The sequence below is a fragment of the Cyrtonyx montezumae genome, unplaced genomic scaffold, assembly GCF_038088225.1.
Source record: "Cyrtonyx montezumae isolate F1298 unplaced genomic scaffold, pur_monq_1.0 scaffold_12, whole genome shotgun sequence".
Lineage (NCBI taxonomy): Eukaryota > Metazoa > Chordata > Aves > Galliformes > Odontophoridae > Cyrtonyx > Cyrtonyx montezumae.
The window spans coordinates 4,265,425-4,287,500 of NW_027071848.1; the positions used below are offsets into that span (position 1 = coordinate 4,265,425).

The 22,076-nt window shown below is 39.3% G+C and overlaps 1 protein-coding gene across 6 annotated transcripts in view; it reads left to right on the forward strand.

Moving 5' to 3' along the window:
* Window positions 1-22,076, forward strand: part of DLG2 (discs large MAGUK scaffold protein 2) — a 1,006,374-nt gene that overhangs the window by 447,786 nt on the left and 536,512 nt on the right. For all 6 annotated transcript variants that reach the window (XM_065729952.1, XM_065729947.1, XM_065729948.1 and 3 more), the window contains one exon: window positions 21,002-21,163. In XM_065729952.1, the coding sequence (XP_065586024.1) occupies window positions 21,002-21,163 (162 nt within the window). The remainder of the gene's footprint in view (window positions 1-21,001; window positions 21,164-22,076) is intronic.

Genomic DNA, 22,076 nt, shown 5'->3' on the forward strand with positions numbered 1-22,076 from the left:
ATATGTGTAGCTTTGGAGAAAAAAATAATATATAGAAAATAATCATAGGTGAAGTTTAGGTATGGAAAGAAAGAGCACATCTGTGATGCTCACAGAACCAGAGAATGGCTGGAGTTGGAGAGAATCTCTGGATTCAGCACCACATCCAGGCAGCTCTGCAAGATCCAAGGAGGACGCTCGACTGCCTCCCCAGGTCCCTGTGCCAGTGCTTCATCAGCCACACCACACAGAAGTGCTTCATGGTGTTCAGAGGGAACCTCCTGTGTTCTAGTATGTGCCCACTACCACCTGGGCACTCGATATCCCTGAAAAATTTATCAGGTTTGCAGACATCAGCGGTCTTGTGGATATGAGATTGTTAGGTAGAAAATATGTAAATGCCATTGATTAATCTGGAGTCACCTGTATACAATATCTGTTCTCATATTGGAAAACATGAACAGATGAACTAAGATTTTGGACAGAAGATATTGGTTTATAGTAACAAAGCCTGTGAACAAGCATTTAATTTTGTGAAGCTGGTTTTCCTTCCAAACAACTACTTACAGTAAGAAGGATGTTTACCTTGTTGCTGCTTCTGATATCTAAAAATCTGCCAGTCTCATTTGTATACCAGTGTACCCAAGTAATTTTGGAATAAATGTTAGTAGCAATATTATTGGGAATATGTCATGGGAAATGGAGTTTGGGTTTAGATTTGTCACAGATATAAAGTAATATACAGGTAAATGATATATTCAGAATCTTATCTCATTTAGAGAGCTGTGTTTACCCAGTTATCACTTTGTGCTGTTGGACTGTCCCAGACTCAACACCAAATTGATGAGAGATTTTAACTGTGAAGTCAAATACATGGCTGTATGAATGAAGTTTGCATGTTTGGTTTTTTGGGTCCACGCAGCTGCTAGGAAACTTTGGAACAAAGGAAATATTCTGTACTTTAATTTTTCCAATAGCAGCATCTGTCATCCCTCTAAAGAACATTTTAAATGTCTAAGTGAAAATACTTTTGCTATGACAGCATAGTCTTTTCTCTGCTTAAGAGATTGTGAAGCCCCACAGAAGACAGAAAAATTGTAGCTGACATTCCCAATTACTTTTTGTTTCAAGATCAGCAAGATAAATGCAGTAAAATACCTTCAAAACTTTTTTAAAGTTATCCATTAATGGTGTGTGTGCAGGTGACCTAGTGTATACTGAGATTGAAAACTCTGTTTCCCTCATATTATGCATACATACTTGTGAACATGAAAGCACACGGAGCATACAGACTCTGACAATTGTGCTACAAATCTTGTTTCACATTTCTGAAACTCATAGCAGCAGCATTTGCTTAAAAAAAACCCCTCTTTTCTGTTTTGGCAACATGATGTACACTGATCATGGCCTTCTGATCTTGTCTGTTGTCATCAATGATTATCATTATAACTACATCTCCATTTCTTACAGTTGACAGTACAGCAACATTTTCAGTGTTTGATTTCCTACTTTTCCTTCCCATGCCTACATAAAATGTAGACCTATTTCAATTTGAGTCCTTGCTTTCCTCCTGCATCCCTACATCCTCCTGAGACTTTGGTACTGCAATTACAGATCTTGCAAGAGTTGCAAATTTCTCCATCTAACCTTCAAATCATGAATTGTTTATGAAGGATTGCAGTGAACATCAGAGTCTTGAGTACCATCTGTCTTTTCATTTCTGAAAACTCTTTGTCTATTACATGTATGTGAGAAATTTGTGTTTTGCTTTCTGTACGACAATCTTTTCCCCTAATTGTGCAGGTTATCTTTGCTACTGATGCGGACCTCAAAAAACTTCAGTCTCTTTTTTCGCCCATACTTTACAGTGGGAAGTCTTCCATCTCCCCTTCCTCTCTGGCTTTGTTTCCTCCAAGAGATTTCTGCATCTTTACTAGGCATCCCTAGGAGTGCTGCTGGGCTGAAGCAGAGCAGAAACCAACCAAACCCATCTGAAATTAAGAGGACTGAAAATACATGAAACTGTCCTCCATTAGGAGTAATCATTCATTCCAATGATGTTGATCACAAATGGGTATACTTGCTGGACAAAGCACTATCTGTGGATTCTCTAATGAACCTCAAATAATTAGCAACACATTTTCCACAAAGAAAATTCAGCATTCAGTGGTTTCTTCACATCCAGAGGAAAAGATCTGCTGTCAATATTCTGCTTGCCTCTACAGTTCTCATAAAAAATGGCCATTTATAAAAGAAAAGGGAATTGAGTTCACTGAATATTTCATATGATTTAAATTAATTGTCACCATGATGGCTTTTGCAGAGCACCTGACACAAAGGGATGAATGCAAGCCCCTACCTGTTAAGCCTGCACTTCCCACCATAGACCTGTCAAATTTTGTGAAACAAACTTCACCGTGAAGTGATAAGGCTAAAGAAAGAGTGATTCTGAAGACCAGATGTATGAATTTCACCACATAATGAGTTGCAGGTAGCTAAGCTAACTTAGAAATAATTTAGCCCCTCTTTAAAATCCTTTTGAAGCTGGGAAATAGAGGGGATTGCATAAGACATCAGAGAGAGCTTCAAGAAGCTCCTCAATAGCCTGTTGCATTTGCAGGATATCAGTGTATTCTCTCATCCTTGAGAGAAATACATCATTCCTGAGCCCTTCTTTTCTATTTATATATTTATTTATAAATATCTTTCTTTGGGACTTAATTGGCATGCACTCAGATTAGGAATGTCTGAAGATAGAAGCAAATTTAATTTAATACCAGAGACTGTGTGCCCAAATGTTTGCTCATTTTATTCAGCTATACTATATCCATCGGAATCTATATATTTTCAGCAATTGTCTAAAAATAATAATTTATCAAACAAACAAAAAAAATTCCCTTTTGATTTTGTTAGGTACACTGTGTTAACACCTAATGTTTTGAAAACAGGCACAACTGAAGTGAAGCCGCTGATTGATATTTTGATCTTCTTTGACCTGTTTTTAAAGGAAATTCTTAATTTGATTCACTACGAAAAAGGCTGAAACAAGTTTTGATACAGTTTCATATGAAACCCCTGTGGGTAGTGGTATAAATAAATACAGATATTAACATTAGTTCCACTTGGGATATCTTTTGTTTTTTTTATCCTTTTCATAGTCTTTTGGGAGTTTTCTGACTACATTTTCTTACTGATATCAACCAATTTAAATTGCATATCCTACTAATGAAGACCAAGTTTTCAATTTTTATATATCCTAGAAAGACAGCAAATAAATAATAGTAATGTAAAAAATACTGCCTCCCACAGTTTTCTCACAGAGAAACTGGCTGCTCATAGCTTGGACAGGTGTGCAGTTGACTGGGTAAAGAACTGGTTGGATGGCTGAGCTCAAAGAGACATGGTGAGTGGAGTTCAGTCCAGTTGGAGGCCACTGGCTTTACCCAGGGCTCAGTCTTGGGGCCAATTTTGGTATTTTATCAGTGAATGGGAGAAAATGTTCATAACTTCCACCACAGAAGTTGGGATTGGATGTCACGATTAATTTCTTCACACACAAAAAAGTGGTCAGGCATTAGAATAGGCTGTGGAGTCTCTGTCCTTGGAGGTATTTAAGAGATGTATGGGTGTGGTACTAATGGATTAAGGGACAGGGCTTAGTGATGGGTATGGTTGATGGTTGAATTTTTCCAACCTAAATGATTTGTTCATTTTAAGTACATTAGAGTGTAGGAATGTCAGCTATAAATTCAAAGTACCTGTGATTTGAAAGAGATGGCTACCCCTTTTTCTTAGGTCTATTTTAAAATAAACTTCAAGATGAAACATGGTAATATCACTTTTGTAGCTTCAGATTTATAGTAAATAAAAACAAGTTCTGTGCTTTTTGTGTGCAGAACTATAAAGATGTGCCACTTATAATCTATTCCAAGTTGAGTGGCTTTTACATAAAAGCACTTCTGAGAAATACAAAGCATTGTCAAGGATGAATGAGCTGTGGAATGGCTCCAGAATATGTGATTAACCACTTCTGCACATATCGCTAGCTAGTACAGTTTAATAATATATGCATGAAGTGCAGATGCTCACTTTATGTCACTGATAGATAATCTCTGATAGCATGTAGAGAGTTTTCAGAAAGCAAGCAAGAATGCTATAAAATGTAGACATCTGACCTGATTCCAAGTGTATGTTGAATACTTGCAAATCATCAATGCCAATATGCTGATATGCCGATATGCCAAAGTTAGTGAGCCCACAGGACTGAAGAACTTCCAATTTTTACACAATAAATTCAATAGTTAAAACACTTTGGTACAGCAATTAAATAAAATTATTTGGAATAAAAAAATGTGATTCCAACAAAGTACTGCAGTAGTTTTGAGAAAAGGCTTTGCACTGTCCATGCCATGTACTTTCAGAGTCTGATTATTTAATATTTTTAAGCGATAAATTTGATTGAATTTTGTTGTAAAAACAGTGAAGGAAACATACAGGATTCTATGGCAACGTATTTGTTGAAAAGTTCAAGAAGTCAAACTGTTAAGATTCTATGTTTTTTATCTATTCCACTATAGATATCTCTTTTTTGAGGACAGTCAGTACAAAATTGAGATATCACCCTACATTTGTTCAGACAACAAGAGCGCATCCCAAAACAGTAGCTAATCATCAGTAAAAGAACCTCTTCAAAACCTTGCTGCACCATTTAATCATGATTCTCTTGGTTAAAAAAAAAAAAATTAAATTAATAAGGCCACAATTTTAATAAGCTAATAATGCTGAAAAGCATCTATGAGAACTTGGACTTATAGGGCCAAAATATTAACGGCATCTGGGATTTAACTAAAGCTATGTTCATCATTGAGTCTAATAGTTTGTATAGAAGCAAGGGAAATTAGATGGTGTTGTTCTTCTCGAGGGAGCTGCAGAACTGGGCTAATTTTTACACCACCTGGAGATCATCAGTTTTCAAAAATACAGATGTATATTCACAACAAGTTATGGCAATTCCCACACAGGCAGTTTTCACTTTGGTTTAGTCACATAGCAATTAGGAGGAATGCCAAGTCACTACGCCGAAAAGTAAACACACCTCCCAAGGGGAAGCATGAGAACACTGCTTCTCTCAGAATGGGAAAGCCAGAGGCACTTCTGGTTGAGATTCCACTGCCAATATCTTGGCTTTTGAGTAGTTCATGGCACGCATGTGGTGCCACTAAAAGGCAGCCCACCCCTTCCTGAGCAGCAGAGATGGGATAAATCACACTGAGGTGCATTTTCCTTGGTGTGGATAGACTCATTCACACAGTTGTGATTAATGTTTGCAGAATTCTGCTCATGCAGAGAAGTTTTATAAATAGTAAAATGTATTTTTCACCCTCCATACATGATAGCTTGATGTGAATAATGTTTTATATATAGGCACTGACTTTTAGATCAGCGATCCAGCTGAAACAAAGGTCAACAACAAGTTAAAGTCAGGCTTGCTTTCTCATTGTCAAGATAAAAATGAGTTGCAGTTACAGGTTTCGTTCCCTGAGAGCATTTCTTTTCCTCAACAGAAAACCACAGCCCCAGACTCAAGGTATTGTTTTCCTTGTTGCATTATCAGCTGAGTAGCACTGGACTAGTAAAAAATTGAAAATGACTTGCCAGCTCTTGCAAGAGACTTGGTTTATGCGTGGAAAATTATGGGAATTTTAGAAAATAACTTTCATTTTATGGAGTTTACAATGTTACTGCATCAGAAAATGTACGGAGAAGACGTGTATATCTTTGGTAATCCATCTAGCACTTAGACAAGTACTAAAAAAGGTGGAAAATGAAAAATCAAGTATCATTATTTAGGCCATATTCCCTATGCAATGTGCAGATTTGAAGATTTGACCTACTGCTTGGATAAATTTCTGGAAAATATTTATTTATATAATCAATCAATCCATTTGTTGGATCAGGACTTAAAAGCCCTCTCTGCCTAATAATAAAACTGCTGTGTCTAGACCAAGCTATTTGCTTGGGATTGTCTGTGAGTTTTGTTTTGGGTATTATTTTATAATAATGTCTTTCATTTCAAAGTTAACCATGCCTCATGATTGCCTCATGATCTGGGCTGAATCTAATTTTAACCAGAATGGATTTTGCTTTGTCCTCATTTTCTAGTAATTAAGAACAACAGAAAATGTACCACGACAATGTTATTCAGCTGATAGTCATTTATGCAGCCTTCCTGAAAGCGAGTTGTTAAGACCAAATAAATTTAGACTGTGTCCTCTTTATGGTATTTCATACAAGATACTTCCTTCAGCTGAAGATTAAAAAAAGAAAAAAAAAGTCTGTTACAATTTCTAGACTTTTTCAAATGAAATAGGGATTCTTAGTGAATGCAGTTGGGAATTAACCTTTTAATTAAGTTACTGTTAATGCAAAGAAGGATGGCTTTGAATATTGGTAAGGTCAGTCTTCAAGGAATAAATGTTTTTGCTTCAGGGGTAACTTTGTTAACTTCTAAATCATTCAAACTTTTGTCTTCCTCTGCTTTCTAAAACTAGAAAAACTACCAAAAAATCACTAAGGAAAGAAAAGCAAAATTACCATAGCCTAAAGATAGACAGACATGACAGAGACATAATCAAGCAATAGCTTTCAAAAGCGATAAAGTTTGACATGGCCAGGTTAAGTAATGTAGAATCTTGATTTTCAGGAAAATCCAGTGAACTGGTAATAAATTTCTGTCTGAATTATTGTCTGTTTCACAGATAGTTTTCAATGCCACATCATGTGAATTGGAATTTTTATAGCATTTTTGAGCTGTAAATTACTTTTCATTATTTAGTAACCCTGCCAGCTATACACTGTAACATGATACAAAACAAGTGTCTGATTGTGTAGGCACCAAATTTAGCTTATGTTTTCAGAACTTGAGGACTCAGTTCACTTATTTAAAACGAGTGCTGTAGAAAACTTAGAAATGAAAATTTCCCTCTTCTTCCATTAAGAGTAGGGAATGAATGTGCAAAATAACAACTCCAGAAGAATCAGTCTCCAAATAGTTAAGCAATTCCTAGTTGATTTTCACACTGAAGTTCAGATGTGAAAAATGCCTACCTGTTCAAACAAGACGTAGACAAACTTTTGGATAAAAAAACTTCTACAAATAGACTCACTCTGTATGTCCCTGAAATACATGCATATATATCCTACTTTGTATTATTGCAGTTTTGTTAGTTACCTTCAGTTGTACACATCATGACCAACTCATTGCCTTGGTTTGGTGTAAGCTCTATGATACTTGAAAAACTAAAGAAGGCTGTAGATCTGGTAGATTTGAGTGCCTCTTCAAAAAATATATCTGAAATACCTTTATTAGTTTGTATTTCAATGGCATTAGTAAAGATGGTGATAGCTTGTATCCTTCTTTTCACTGAAGGTGAGGTAGGGCTAAAGGAGTGAAGCCTGCATTCATTTCCTCTTCAAGGTTCAAGTATTTAAGTGCATGATATTTTCCATTAAACAAAACTGAGTATACCCACATCTAGTGCAATTTAATGGGTACACTCCTGCTGCCCAGCTCCTGATTTGGGAGTAGTTTTACCTCTGTGTGCTGCCATTAGGTCACTTAGCTGAATGAGGTCCCCCATGACTGCTTAAAGCTGACAGCTGGGAACTAGACTAATAGTGGAGATGTGGAAAAAGAGAAATAGTGATTTTGGCCATAGCCTCACTAAAGCAAATATTCCCTTGATCCTACCCTGGCTTCACATTTCCCTGCATTCTGGTTATAGTAACTGCCACTTTTCTGGCTTGCTCCTTAACCAGGGCTTTATTAAACTTTCTGAAGGTGCAAACAATTTTGCCACAATTATTCTGTACTAAAAGTCTGAGAAAGAATAAAGATCAAAAGATCAAAAGCTGCTTTCTCAGTAAGTGTCGTGCTTTAGAAACATTGCTCTTGACTCTTATGGCTGTCAAACACATGCAGATTCACCTGACACAAATAGGCTTTGGTGGTATATTGAATACCTAGTTAAAATGTATTCAAACATCACAGTATAAGAAGCAGGAATGCTATTAAAGTTTATGAGTTCTTTATGTATGCAAACAATGTGTTCAAAGAACAGTTAAGGGATGGCAACTTTATAGTTAAGCACTCAGAATTGGGAAATGCAAGTATAAAGAGGGTCTAAGCAATTTTCTACGTCCCTTTGTGTCCATATACTGTAATGTAGTATTACAATATAACTCAAATACATTTTTAATTGCACAGTTATTTTTGTTTTGGCAGGCTTCATGTAGTGAGGTGGAAGTTTATTTATATGGCATTTCACATTCAACATACATCTCTGTGTATTACTGAACGCACACAGATGAAACTGTGCTCTCTTTACAGAATTATTAATTTTCTAATTGATTTTCCTCTTACACTGAGCCTGATCATACTATCCAAGTAGCTCATAAATATTAATGAATTTATTTTCACAAGATCCTCACATGTTTAGAACTTTTAACTCCTATGTGTATAAATACCTAAGAAGAGGGAGGCAAAGGGACAAGGCCAGACTCTTCTCAGCAGTGTGTGGTGATAGGACGAGGAGAAATGGCCACAAACTGAAGCATAGGAAGTTCTGCACAAATGTGTGTGGGAACTTCTTCACAGTGCAGTGACGGAGCACTGGCACAGCTGCACAGAGGGGTGGTGGAGTCTCCTTCCCTGGAGACATTCAAGACCCACCTGAACTCCTACCTGTGCAACCTGAGCTAGGGAGCTGCTTTGGCAGGGGGTTGGACTCGATGATCTCTGGAGGTTCCTTCCAACACCTACAATTCTGTGATTCTGTGATTCTTAGGCAAAAAAACCACTGAGATCAAATGAGTCCACTAGGTCCCAGATTGCAACATCAAGAATGAAATTAATCTCTCATCCTTAATCCTAAATTGTTTTCAGGCCAGGTTAGAAAGAGGGGAAATAAAATGTGACTTCAGTGAACAGTCTTTTCTTAATGCACATGTAATATTCTGACGTTTCAATTATTAGCAAGCAAGACTGGCTGACCTGCTTAAACTGGAAGTTTAAGTTTCAGGAGGCCAATGTCTGCTGATACAAATTCCAACTAAGACTGACTTAGTGCAGCATGCAGGCTTATGTAATGTTTTTTTTTATTTCAGAACCCTGACTTTCCCTAATTTCAGCTGAAGGTGCTGATGTTCAGCACTTCTGCAAAAGCTGGTCATCTCCTAAGGCCTTTCAAAGTGAGGATATCTCATTCCCACACCTGCAGAAAGTTTTGTTTATGTGAATTGCTTAGCAAATTTGTGGCAAAAAGCATCAATAAAAAGAGTTGTCTAAGACAGCATTTGTCTACTTTAGCCTGAGAGTATCCTTTTCCTCATATAGCCTTGGTCCATAATTTTCTAATTTGCATAAGAAATGATACTGGCAGCCTGCAGATGTACAATTCCTGTGTCTTCCAATGCACAATTAATGCCCAAAGGAATGTCTTCTCTGCAGAATATGATAGGGCTGATGAAGGAATCATGCAACCTACTGCAGGGAGCCTGCTCTAGTGGGGAATTGGACTTGATGATCTCCATAGGTCCCTTCCAACCCCTACAATTCTGTGATTCTGTAATAGTTTTGTTGCTACAGAGTACTTCACTTTGCAGTGTTACCCTTGGTTTAATGTATGCAAGCCATAATTTAAGAAAAGCAGTCTAGCTTTCACATAGCCCTAGGACTGCATAAATAGCAAAGCTATCAGTGGAAATTCCTATACTCAAGTAGTTCTGGAATTTGTGAGCCGAGACAGGGCCAAAATTTAAAATGGCCCTCTGCAGCCCTGGATCAAGTCTACACAACTTAGTCTGGGGCAGGACCACTGCCTGCTGAGCCACAGGGTTCTCCTACTTCAGCAGTAATTGCTGGGAGCGGCTCTTGCTAATTGAACTAGCCCTGGAAGGAAATTAGATAAACACTTCCCCTAAGGGTGTCACTGTTATTTTTGAGCAACAAGGCTCTCTTTCTTGGTTTTATTAACTTAGCTTTGGTATTCATCCCTATTTGCTACAATCCCCGTTGAAATGACTTTTCTTCCTGAGAAAATCTCAAGTTCAACTTTCCTTGAATCTGATGTTACACACTATAAATTTCTTGGCTTGTTTTATCATGGACATGTAAAGTTTTTTGTGCTGGGTTATGTTTCTGTGAAAAGAAAAGTGAGAACGTGGAATGATACTTCAATGTTTCTTCTTCTTACCATTACTGCTATCTCAAAAATCACGCTACTCTTTTACTTTTCATTCCTATTCCATTGTTTGCTCCTCTACTAGTACCAAGGAACCTTGATATGAGGCTAGGAGTTCAGTATGTGCATAATTCAGGTTCCAGAAAACGTGAAAGGGACAAGTCTTGATCAAACTGGTCAGCATAAGTGAGCAGGATGGGTGAAAGTGCTGCATATGAGAGATGAATGCATGAAGTACAGTTAGAGGATAATCTTGGTTTCTCTCTGTAGTAATTCAGTCGGTGCTGTGCTATTGAAAGAGGCTCAGAAGAGCACTGAGAAATTATATAATTTAAATGTATAGCTATAGCTTTAAATAAATGCATAGATAAATGTACAACAGATCACTTGCATAGTTTTATTCACTGTAACTGGATAACTGTGAAGCCACTAGCAGTGTGTAGTAGGAAGAGGAGTCTAATGTTTTGTATAAATTCAGCTATGTAGGGCACCCGGGTGTGAAGACTGGGAGAGGGCTTCTGCAGCAAAACACAAAGGGAGTGTGTTGCAGTGTGCTGGACAGAGCAGGACTAAAATAAAATCTTCATTTTTGGTGGAGAAAACAGGAAGGGCAAGCAATTTCTTGCAGTTTTTTTCTTCCTCTGGCTTATTTACTTTGGGCAATATTCATATATTATGTATTTATTAGATTACATGATTACTTTGTTATCTTCTGATATAAAAGCAGGGAGTTTTTCTGTGCTGCATTTCCACCACAGGCATAGCCATCTGTGAAAATTACACTCTAACTGGTAGCATTTACCTTATCTCTCTCTTCAGTTGCTTTGTAGTAACCTCAGCACAGTTGCCCCATGACAGAAGTCACGCTCCAGGTGATGCAAGAGATGAGAAGCAAGAGAACAATTTGTGAGTCTCAATGCTTCCTCACTGGGGGAATGAAGTAGCAGAGCTGAGCGAATCAGGGAATGGGAGTGGATATATGGTACATATATGGCTGTACAGGAAGCTTTAGGGGGAGAGGAATCATTAAGTCATTGAGATTGAAAAGACCTCCAGTATCATTTAATCCAACCATTTACCTATCACCAATATTTTCCCAGTAAACCATGTCCCTTAGTACAACATTAAACAGTTCTTGAACAACTCCAGGGACAATGACTTCACAACCTTGCTGGGCAGTCTATTACAGTGCCTAATCACCCTTTCAAAGAAGAAATTTTTACTAATATCCAGCCTTCCCTGGCAAAACCTGAAATCATTTCTTCTCATCCTATAGCTAGTTAGTGGGAGAAGAGTCCAACTCCCGCATTCCTACAACCACCTTTCAGGGAGTTATAGAGAGAGATAAGATCTCCCCTGAGCCTCCTTTTCTCCAGATGAATAATCTCCATTCCCTCAGCTGTTCCTTGTAAGATTTGTGCTCCAGGTCCTTCACAGCTTCATTACCCTTTTCTGGACATGATCCAGAGCCTCAATGTCTTTCTTGTAGTGAGGGGCCCAAAATGAACAGTGCTGGAGGTGTGGCCTCACCAGAGCTGAGTACAGAGGGACAGTGACTTCTCTGCTCCTACTGGCTGCAGTATTTCTGATACAAGTCAGGATGCAATTGTACTTCTTGTCCATCTGGGCACACTGCTGGCTCGTGTTCAGCCCAGCAATGGAGCATAGCGGAGGAGTGAAGGAGGCTTGAAGACTTCTGTAGTTCTTGTGGGAATAAGGACACATCAGAAAAGGAATGTTTTGTAAGGAAGAATTGAAATCTGCAGAAAGGGGTATGGAAGTGATGTTATTAACAAGACAAAGGGTGGAGAAGTGGTTACAGCCTGATGCTGGCATGCCGTATGGTTTCACCCACGTCTTTCTTTTGCTTCAGCTTAGTCCAGCTAATACTGATTGTTTATCTATTTTTATTTTCATTTTTGATCGGTTACTAATTTCTATAGTCTGCTGCCACATTCATCATGTAATACTAGCAAAGCCACCCTCTTAGAATGTCTTTTTTCATACTAGTGTTTCAAGTTAAAAATCTATTTTAAATTACTGGATAGCAACTAGCAACCTCCAGAGGGCTAAACTGATGCTGTTAACAGGTCCAAATGTGATGCAGCATATGGAGCTGAATGCCTCATGGTACAGATTTGCATGCAGGCGGTTTTAATTAGGATTTAGAATTCCTTTAGGAATGCAGCATTCTGGGTTAGTCTCAATCTTGTCAATACACTGTGTTTTTGTTCATGCTGAAGCATTCAAAAACCAGTAGAGTCCTCATTTCTTTTTATTTTTGAGGCTTATGTGAATTGCTGTGTTTTTCCCTGTCTGCCTGCTTTAAATATGCTTATAATGGGTATATAAGTACTTACTATAAAATGTTGCAGTCTTTTTTCTAATGTTGTACCAGGTCAGTTCAAAATAAATATAATCTGAAGCTTTTTGACACTACATAGCTCGATTTTTTCCCCGCAATACTTCATTGCTGCAAGAACATACTTTCACTCGATGGTTTTCTGCCATCTTGTGAGCAGAAGGTGCAATTACGTCCAGCTAGTACAAGAATGAGGTACTTCTGCTAAGGTTCATTTCATTTCCATGATGAGAAGTAAAATTATTTCAAGATTTAAAAAAAAATATTATGGGAATAATGTAAAATATTAACTGCACTGTATTTTACCTATTTTTTTTAATGAATATATTTTACATGTAATGGGCGAGCATCTATTTATTTCAGTAAATTGAGAGAATGAATTGTGTTTCCTCCCAAATAAATGAACTTCTTGTACAAAGTAGAAAAGTTCTCATTGTTCAGTTTTGATAGAATTCCTTCCATGAAACAATCTGGTTCTTACAGGAAGCCTCTTGTCTTCTAAAAATCACTGTTTCTTAGAGATAACACAATATAAATCGCTGAACAAAGCACTGCTAGCTACTACATTGGTGCAAAGAAAATCCTAATTATTGACCTTAGAAATTCTGCTGTCTCCTGAAGCCTGGCAGGGAGATGGGGAGAGAAAAAGAAAAGAAAATTACATTGGCAGTGGCCAACCTACAGTTGTGTTATTGTTAGTAGTAATTATTATTATTAACATCACTGTAGTTGCATGAAGTCTTTAGTTTAGAAGAGCAGAATGGAAAAACTCCTCAGTTCTGTCATGGCTTAACTGATTATTCTTGTGACCTTGAGCAAGCTGCTGTAATTCTGTGCCTGATTTTTACCACCTTTAGATGATGTGCACGCTTTTTTTCAACAGGATATTATCAGACTTGACTACCACTTGCAAAGCTCTTCAGGCTTCTTGGATGAAAGGTATTGCTGTGAGACAGTGACAAGCTTGTTAGAAATCTACTTGATAAGCAAAAGAGCAAGTCATTCACAATAACTATAATTATTCAAAGATTTAAGCTTCTTAATCTACTTCCACAATCTTGGCAAGCAGATCATGATTTCTTCCATTTTATATAACGAGAAGAGTATTTTTTCTCTTTTTACTCTATAGATTGATTGCAAATATTCAGAATTCAAGCTGTGTTGCTCATTTGCAATCAGTTGAATGAGTAATGTTATTTCTACTCATGATTGGATGAATGCCCAAGGACTTCTGTGTGCAAATTGTAAAGTTTGTTTTCTCAAGATACTCATCTGTATGACATTGAAATTTGTTGCCTCTGAAGAGCAACACCAGTAAAATTCAGCTCATCAAAGACCACTGAAAATTCTGAGCACAAAAGCAAGACAAAGGGGTGCTGACACTTCTTAATGGACCTTCATGGATTAAACTTTTGTCTAAATGGACCAAATCCTGCATCAAATGCTTTTAGCTTTTGCCTGTAGCAAAGAGTGTGAACCAAATTAGTGTATTGAATTCTGGATCTAATATCATGCGGAAGGGGATTGTTGCTAGACCTGCTCAAAGGTAGTTTTCAGTAAAAGTTGTTGCAGATGTCTAGTGGTGGGGTATTTCAAAGAAACTCAAATCCTGGGCAGAGGGAAAAGGCAAGTGAGCAAGGAATGAGGAACAGGTTGCTCAGGGATGAGGAGCAAGGGATGTGGAGCAGGGACACAGCTTCATGCATTCAGGACACTTGTTGCAAGGGTCCCTTGGGACTTGCTCCTGAAGGGTAAAGGGGTCCAGGAAGCCTGGATGCTCTTCAAGATGGAAATCTTAAAGGCACAGGAGCAGGCAGTCCCGGAGTCCTGTAAGTCAAGCCGGAGGAGCAAAAGACCAGTGTGGATGAACCGGGATCTTTTGTTGAGACTCCGAGAGAAAAGGAGAGTCTATGTCCTCTGGAAGATGGGTCAGGCTACTTGGGGTGACTACAGAGAACTGGCCAAGATCTGCAGGCAGAAAATTAGAAATGCTAAAGCCCAGCTTGAAATTAGGCTGGCTACTGCTGTAAAGGAGAACAGGAAACCCTTTTACAAATATATTAACAGCAGGAGAAAAACTAAGGAAAATTTCCCTCCTTTACTCAACGAGGCAGGCAATATAACCACAGATGATAAGGAAAAGGCTGAGGTTCTCAATGCCTTCTTCACATCTGTCTTTAATAGACAGGACAGTTATCCAAATGGTACTTGCCCTGACCTGGAAGTCCGGGACGGGGTGCATAATGCACCCCCTGTGATTCAAGCAGAGACGGTCAGAGATCTTCTCCTCCATCTGAACTGCCACAAGTCCATGGGGCCAGATGGGATCCACCCAAGGGTGCTGAGGGAGCTAGCAGAGGTGATTGCCGAGCCACTTTCTGCCATCTATCAGCATTCCTGGTTATCTGGAGAGGTCCCACAAGATTGGAGGCTTGCCGATGTGACTCCCATCTTCAAGAAAGGCCGTAAGGAAGACCCGGGGAACTACAGGCCTGTCAGCCTGACCTCGGTATCAGGGAAAGTTATGGAACAGATGATATTGAGGGAGATCACACGGCACGTGCATGGCAATAAAGGGATCAGACCCAGCCAGCACGGGTTCACCAGGGGCAGGTCGTGCTTGTCCAACCTCATCTCCTTCTATGACTGGGTGACCAGACAGGTAGATGAGGGAAAGGCTGTTGATGTAGTCTACCTGGACTTCAGCAAGGCCTTTGACACGGTCTCCCACAGTATTCTCCTAAGGAAACTGGCAGCCTGTGGTGTGGACAGGTTCACTCTTCTCTGGGTGGAGAACTGGCTGGAGGGCCGTGCCCAGAGGGTAGTGGTTAATGGAGTTAAGTCCAGCTGGCGTCCTGTAACGAGTGGTGTCCCCCAAGGGTCAGTTTTGGGGCCCATCTTGTTTAATATCTTTATTGATGACCTAGACGAGGGAATTGAGTGTACCCTCAGTAAGTTTGCAGATGACACAAAACTGGGAGGATGTGTCAAACTGCCTGAGGGTAGGGAGGCCCTTCAGAGGGATTTGGATAGGCTGAACAGCTGGGCTGAGCAAAATGGGATGAGGTTCAATAAGACCAAGTGCCGGGTCCTGCACTTTGGCCACAATAACCCCATGCAATGCTATAGGCTTGGGGCAGAATGGCTTGAAGAATGTAGAGAGGAAAAGGACCTGGGGGTGTTGGTTGATGCTCGGCTCAACATGAGCCGGCAGTGTGCCCAGGTGGCTAAGGCCAACAGCATCCTGGCCTGTATTAGAAATAGTGTAGCCAGCAGGAGCAGGGAGGTGATCATCCCCCTGTACTCAGCTCTGGTACGGCCGCACCTCGAGTACTGTGTTCAGTTTTGGGCCCCTCACTACAAGAAGGACATTGAGGCCCTGGAGCGTGTTCAGAGAAGGGCAACAAAACTGGTGAGGGGCCTGGAGCACAAGTCTTATGAGGAGCGGCTGAGGGAGCTGGGATTGTTTAGTCTGGAGAAGAGGAGGCTCAGAGGAGACCTTATTGCACTCTACCACTTCCTGAAGGGGGGTTGTGGTGAGGAGGGGGTAGGCCTCTTCTCCCTGATAAGTAATGACAGGACAAGAGGGAATGGCCACAAGTTGCGCCAGGGAAGATTTAGATTAGACCTGAGGAAGCATTTCTTTTCTGAAAGAGTGGTCAGGCACTGGAATGGCCTGCCTAGGGAGGTGGTTGAGGCACCATCCCTAGCGCTGTTCAAGAAGCGTTTAGATGAGGTGCTAAAGGACTTAATTTAGTAGTTGGGTAGAGATAGTGATAGGAGGATGGTTGGACTAGATGATCTTATAGGTCCTTTCCAACCTTATGAACTTATGAACTTATGAACTTATTATCTTAGCCCCAAACTGCAATGGGATGACTGAATCTGTAAGGGATCATTGTATCCTGCAAACATTTTTCTGCAGAAATTCCTTTCCCAGAGGTCTTCGCTAAATTGTGTGGGTTATAGGAATACCTGACGCTTCTAAGGTATGCAGAAGTCTGACTCCTCCTGAGGATGGCTATAAAACATCAATAGGATTTAAAATGCTGATGCTTAAGAGCTAAAACATGTAGCATTGCTATTGTTACCTTTGACAAAACTTACTGTGCTAAGTGAAGCCTTCCTCATTGGCTGGCTTTAATGGGAGGTTGGAAACAGGATCTACTCATGAAAGGACGACCACTTCATAGTCTTGCAGCACCTTTTTTCCATTTCTAACATCTATCAGCTGTACTTATAATAATGCTTCAGCTGATTGAGGACACATCAAATTTTTACCTTGATTCATTCATCTTCGTATATTACAGATGTCAGGGTACTTCCCTTAGGTTTAGAGCTTCTCCAGTATTAGACCAGTATTCCCTGGCTGCACTTACTTTACAAAATGTTGTAGAGCCTTGTGACTACTTAATAAACTTTGCTCTGTTTTGCAACTGTCTCATTGATACCAGAAGTACTGTGTAATGTTTTGAAGTACATTATCCACCCATATAAAGAACAGGGACATGTGCCTTTGAATGGCAACTTGAAGATCACGTTCAGCTTAGGGCACAGATCAGTATGAGCTGATCTAAAATGAAGCATTCTGTTTGCACTTTCTGCAAAGCAAATTAATGGTACCTGCAAAAAGTAGTAAGGAGTTTTGTAAAAGACAACCCTTTTTATCCCCAACCAGACATATTCCCAATGAGCTCCATTCACTGGCAGTCTAATAAATGTAGGTTGTAAGAATAGCTCTGTTTCCATTCAGATGCTTTAATCTGGATACTGTAACTTATTACTGATCATGTCTTTCTTATTCTTTTTTTTTTTTTTTTTTTCTGGAGAGTTTGCTTTGCTCAAATTTAGTGTTTTTTACCATTCACCTCTGCTGGATTCATATCTTCAGCCCTGTTTAGCTGACATCTACTTGACAAACACAGCCTTAGGAATGTACCTATAGACAGTACGATGTGAGGAGCAGCAATGCTGTAATAATCTCACATTTTAGAGAGAATGATTGCTTATAAAAAAAGCATGTTCATATTAAAAATTCACAGCAGCACACTCTACTCCTCCATTATAGGTAATTACAGAGGATTTTAAATATCTGATGCTAGTTGGCAGCGTACAATACGCTGTCAGCAGAAGGCACTGATTTGTAATTTAATTATCATAAGACATCCACCTGTTCTTTTGTCAAATGAAGAGTAGCACTTCCGTGCAATCATTCCTTTCCCTCCAGAAATTTGTATTAACCCTTACAGAAAACTCAGTTTCTAGGGAGCTGAGTAACTTCAAGTACATTTGCCTGTATCCATTAGGACAGAATGATGTAGACAAATGAGGCACTCCTGCAGGAGAATCTCAGCTCTGGTTTGGGATTTTCAGCCTTACATTGTCAGAAACTTTCCTCACCCCTTTTTTTTTTTTTTTTTTTTTTTTTTTTTTTTTTTTTTTTTTTTTCTGTGTCAAGCTGCTTTGGTTCATCACTGAAAGCATTTCAGTGAGGAGATGATGTGGGAGGAGAGATGCATGAAAATCAGTGAGTTTGGTGCTAAGAACAGGACACAAACATGTAACAGGATTGACCCAGAAATGCTCCAGGCTCCTACTTTATGAGTAATGGGACTGCTGGCCTCAGGGTGGGAGGGAGATAAAGATGAATAGAAAATTGGCATTCTGCTCTGTAAACTTTCCAGTTGATATCAAATAAACTTGAATATTATTTGTTATGGAAATACGCTGTCATCAGATATATTTATAGATTTTAATTAGAAAGTATATATTTTAACGGAAAATCCACAAAAAATGTTCTGCTTTTCAGGAGCACTGGGCTAAGGTCAGCCAATCTACTTTGGGTCTTTCCTCATTTATGTAACGTCCACAATGCAGTGTGGTGCTGGGAAAAGGGCTTACTGATGGACGTGAAGAAATGCTCTGTCTTTAATGTTGCCATACACTGCTTTTGTTCTGTTAAGCTGAGTGAATGGTCCAGCCAAGTTTTCTCAGGGCTTCAGCCACTGCTGTTGTGTCTGTTTGGAAAGTGGTTTCTGGACATCTTCATTTTTTTCATTTCCCAAGAAGATGGGATGAGTATGGTGTTCTACAGCTCTTTCTCAAAACCACCTTTCAGCAAAAGACTCCCTTTAGAGAGGGTGTGCCTAAGTACCTGTCTTTTTTGAAAGAGCACTTGCTGGTTTCAAAATATAATGTATTGCTTGGAGCTGAAGAGATTTGAGTGCCGAGACTTTAATGGGATATTGGTTGGAAGTACTGTCTATTAGTCTGATGTCTTCTTTCCAAAAGAATACTTGTCTGGTGCCAGTCATTTTATAGATTCATTAATTATGTTGTCTGAAAATTAAGAATGTAAAGGGTTGCAGGCATACCCCAGAAAAAAAAAAAAAAAGTCAATCATGTCACATGGGTATTTGAAAAATAATTTGCAAATGCTGAACCACTTCCATGTATCAGAGCAAAGGCAAGAATAAATGAAGATGAATTCCTTTGGAAGGATAAATAAATGAAGCAACACCCCAGGGCCTGGTGCTCAACATGAGTGGCAGAAGCAGCAGAGAATTCTGCTTTGTGAAGTCTGTATGAGCATTCCTGAACTTGAGAATCCTTTGTTTTCCTGTTTGGGCATCAAAATAAGTCTTAGATTTTGTCTTTTCTGTCGCCTTTGATTCCACACATTGCAATATTTGAGCACATAAACAACACTATCAATAGCAGAAAGATGCAGAGTTGCTGGAGTTGGTCTAGAGCAGAGCCATGAGGATGACCAGGGGGTTTGTGCACCTCTCCTATGGAGTGAGAGGGAGGTGGGTTTGTTCAGCCTAGAGAAGAAAAATTACCCATTCTGAATTTTTATGCCGCAAAACTTCTGTATGTGCACTGGGTATAAAGGGCAAGGTGTCGACAGATGGGGGCTGCAGGGCTGGGCTTTGTGAAGAGAGGCAGGGGCTGTCCCCAGGCCAGATTCAGACTTTAGTAATGTAGAATATGCCAAGCTGGAAGAAACCCACAGTTGATTCCACAGCAGGCCCTCTCAGGACATGGCTGAGCCTATTCTCTGAGGGAGAAGTCCCATTGAAAAGTAATCTAGAGGTCTGGCAGTCTAATTTGCCTTTTGGGTTACTGTTATTTCCTTCTTGTTATGGACACGCTACTTTCTTTCTCTTTTTCTTCTGTTACTTCTCCGTGGAAAAGGAAGTTATAAAACCTCACAGCACAATTAATCTGTAGGGTGAGGGGACATTTATTCAGTGGAGATTAAGTTTCACCTGCCAGTGACTCTGTGGATGCGCATGTGTGCTCTTCTTTATCTATGCAAATGTGTTGCAGCTTACAGTGGCAAATGGAAAAATACTCAAATATTTTGTTCAGAAAATCTATAAAAGTGCAGTTATTATTGTGAGGATGTGAAATATGAGATGGCTCTATAGCTCAGCAGAGTAACATAACATTGTTGTCAGTAGAGACTTTTGCCCGTACGTGCTCTCAGATGTCTATGTGAAGGTAGAAAGTCTACTGTACACACGTGATCACGTGAGGGCTACTTTGAAAATGATGCCTCCTATTTTATTATGTTGACCCACAGCATAAAAGGTGGATGTTAGTGGGATGGCAGTTGAAGTTATATCTTCCCATGAGTATTCCCTTACATAATGTGGCCATATGGCAGATGGCAGCAGAGGGGCAATCTGACAAAATGGCATCTGGCATGGAAGTGCATATGAAGCAAGGTATGGGATTCTTCCATGAAGCAAAAATGGAAAAATGTGGAGTTGAATCATAGAATCACTCAGGTTGGAAAAGACCTTAAGATAATCAAGTCTAACCATGACCTAACCATACTACCCTAGCAACTCTCCACTAAAACATGTCCCTGAGCAGAATTTGAACTCCTCCCTGTGGAAAAAAATGGCACCCACTAACATTCACCAACATTTACTGAACATTTATGAGACCAAACAGTGGATGTGAGCATGGTGAGGTGGTGAGTGGTACATTTCAGCAGCGATGACATCAGTGGGTCAGCTTTGCCGGTGCAGACTTCTGCTAGTGCACCATGCAGGCTCTTGTTCATTATTGGCAAAAATGCATAGTTAAATGTGGTGGCTATCTTGAAAATACTATTTTGTAGCTGAGAAATGGATCTATCAAATAGAATTATTGTGCTCTTTATATCTGTTGCAGTTCCACTGGAATGATGGAGGCATTAAATTTGGAGCAAGCTATGTGCTCTGCTTTCTCTCAGTGATTAAATGCTAAAAGCAGAATTAAGTATTCTTTCAAGAACAAATTAGAAAACCCAAGAGTTATATTACTATCTGATAGTTTATCCAACATCTGATATTTACATTAATACATATGTGTTGCTTCCTGAAAACTTATGTCTCCCTTCTTGTTACCTTTTTTTTTTTCCTAGAAATACCGTTATCAAGATGAGGATGCTCCACATGATCATACTTTGCCTCGACTGACGCACGAAGTGAGAGGGCCAGAGCTCGTTCACGTGTCAGAGAAGAACCTATCGCAAATAGAGAATGTCCATGGATATGTCTTACAGTCACACATTTCTCCTTTGAAGGTAGGATCAGTGTTTACTTGGCTTTGATTCTCCAGCATGAGAAAATGTGTAATGTGAAACCCCTGAGAACTTTATCTTGTTGTGCAAACAGCCAGCCTGCATTTTGAAATGCATTGTTTCAGGCTGATTCCAGGTTGATTTTTGACTCTCTGGATTTTGAGGCTCACTGTAGTGTAATAGGTGATGGTTTAGTTGACAAAGCTTGTACTGAGGTGTGAGATTTTTGCTTGAGGAAATATCACTTCTGGAGAATGAGCCTTCTTTTCTGTATACCGAGAAAGAATAACATATATTCTCAATACCACCATGATATAGTAATGGAAGAATTTCCTTCCTGAGTGTCCTCATAAATTGAAAAGGAAAAAAAAAAGTTATATTTGATGAAATACTACTTTATCCATCTCTCAAATAGTTATATCAACATCTTAAGATGCGCAACAAAAAGGGAGCTCATTTGTCACAATTCTACTACTCAAGCGCTTGCTGTTTTGTTGCCACTCAGAGTGATGTAGAGACACCTTTCTGTTAACAAAAGCAATTATTTATTTTGGGTGGGATTTTGGGTGTATCTATGTGTGTGTGGTGTTCTCTGATACATTTGACTGGGGAAAATGCTTATGTTTATGGTGGACATGTATAGTATATTAACTAAAACGAATTCAATTGTGGAAAATTTTGCTCTTCTGCAATAGTTTGAAGAAGTTCCTAAAGATCAATTAACAAAAGGAGCATATGGTATTCATATTGCTTGTTTTCTCCCTGCCTGGAAAAGGGAACAAAAAGTGAAGTATTTTTAATAATGGTGGTGATGTTCTGGGTAATGGATTTATTCAGGCAGTTAACTAAGAAGCCATCAAGGCAGACAGGTTTTGTGCATTCCTGTGCCAAAAGGTTATGAAATGGGCATAGTTTG